Here is a 1874-nt window from a genome sequence, read left to right as displayed (position 1 = left end):
TACTCCCCAGAAAAAGGTAGTTTATATCAACCTAGGAATCCCATTTTAGTAAGTGTAACATGGAGTCTAGCTTCAGTTGTTATCTGATTGGTATTGCATGCCTGGTGACTTAGAATATGATTCTTATTAATGGGAGCACAGTTCCCTGGGTATCCAATCCAGTGCTCTGCCTTGGGCATTGAAACTAACCCACAGTTCAACCCTGTATTATAAAATCCAGTAGACTCATGTCCTTGTCGTTTATATAAATCTATTAATGCTTGTCAAGTTCCTTGTATCTAGTTAGCTCACTGCGTACTTAGGATCAGACCAAAAGAGTTCACTAATGGTACTAGAAAATAGGAGATCGCGTTAGTTCTTGGGAAAACGACTTCCGAACCACCAATATATATTGGTACAAAGAAGTTACCATATCCTCCGTACAAAGCAGGCATTAAGAACATAAAGATCATAGCTAGGCCATGTATCGTTATTATCACATTATAAGTAGCTATCGTCTCTGTACAAATGATCCGCGATCCAGAACTGTATAACTCAAATCGAATAAACAAAGACATTATAGTTCCTAGAATACTGAAGATGACTCCGGTTATGAGATACAGACAACCAAGTTCTTTATGATTGCAGTACACCACCACCCACTGGACTGCTTAAGACAGCTAAAAGTGTTGGATTTCAATATCACGGTAATCATGTTTGCTTGGAAGCTGTAGTCATTATAACTATTGATTTAGTATAAGCATAGAACCAATCCGGTAGTAAGATATACGATAGTAGCTAATCTACCATATAAGATATAAGTCGCTTGTGGAATAGCACTACCAATAATAATCAAGAAGATCATACTGTATACCCAAATAATTACCCATCCACTGACTACATTTCGAGTCATAAAATGTTGTCGTATCAACATTCGAGTATTCAAAGCTCGAATTTCAGATAAAAGAGCTAAGTTAATGAGAGAGGACATAAATACTAACAAACCACCGGTTTTGGATGGGATTACTTTTAACACCGCATAATATGCTAAAAAGTACCATTCAGGTACGATATGAAGCGGAGTTACAAACCGGTTCACTGGTATGGAGTTATCTGGGTGCGATAATTCGACATAGCTGTGATGTTAAGGAGCATAGGAGATGCTACACGCTTAATTGGTACTGCATTGATATAATTATCGTACAAGCACTCAGCTAGTTATTGAGACACACTTCCCTTCTCGCCGTTAGCATGATCTCAAAGTACCAGAAGCCATGTGATCTATATAGTATAACGGGACATTAGACCGAACCTGCGATAGATAAATATATCTTGGATGATTGTATATTAGCGGCTAAATGTCAATCAAACATGCGAATTTTAGGTTTTCCATGAAATCTATTTGGAAGAAGAGGCTTGATAGTACTACCGTAAGTACATAATATACAGTCCCAGCAGTAGCGGTTAAACTATAGAAGAGTCGAGTATTATCCATGCATACCAGGCGTAAAAAGCGTTCATCCAGTTACTAAACAGGTGCCAGGCCAACAAGAATCCGATCCGTGTATTCCGTACAGACTAACATTAAGAAGGCGACTACCAAAGTGAATGTCATGATATTCGTACAGCTTGTATACAAATGTTGGTTTTTCAAATATACGCTGGATACCACTATACTTAATGCAGAGCATAGTTAAGATGATAACTATTGTGGATATAGAACCAATTGAACACCATGTATTAATATAACAAAGATAATCAGGGTAATCTGGTATCCTTCTTGGCATAACGTTGAAACCAAGTATATGCATAGGGATGAAAATTAATAAGATACTACCTAAGAAGACTACAAACCAGATGCTTAAATATGGAGAAGCACCGGTATTTACATGGAA

At 37.5% G+C, this 1874-nt stretch overlaps 1 protein-coding gene across 1 annotated transcript; it reads right to left on the bottom strand.

Moving 5' to 3' along the window:
- Nucleotides 1–730: 730 nt before the first annotated feature.
- Nucleotides 731–1670, bottom strand: BESB_018920 (cytochrome b; the record flags this gene model as incomplete). Its single annotated transcript, XM_029360601.1, has 2 exons — nt 731–1115; nt 1555–1670. 2 exons carry the CDS (start codon nt 1668–1670, stop codon nt 731–733), a joined length of 501 nt encoding a protein of 166 aa, XP_029214755.1.
- Nucleotides 1671–1874: the final 204 nt, after the last annotated feature.

The sequence above is a fragment of the Besnoitia besnoiti genome (assembly GCF_002563875.1).
Source record: "Besnoitia besnoiti strain Bb-Ger1 chromosome Unknown contig00117, whole genome shotgun sequence".
Taxonomy (NCBI): domain Eukaryota; phylum Apicomplexa; class Conoidasida; order Eucoccidiorida; family Sarcocystidae; genus Besnoitia; species Besnoitia besnoiti.
The sequence above is the reverse complement of the archived record's forward strand: the minus strand, read 5'-3'. Positions and strand labels throughout refer to the sequence as shown.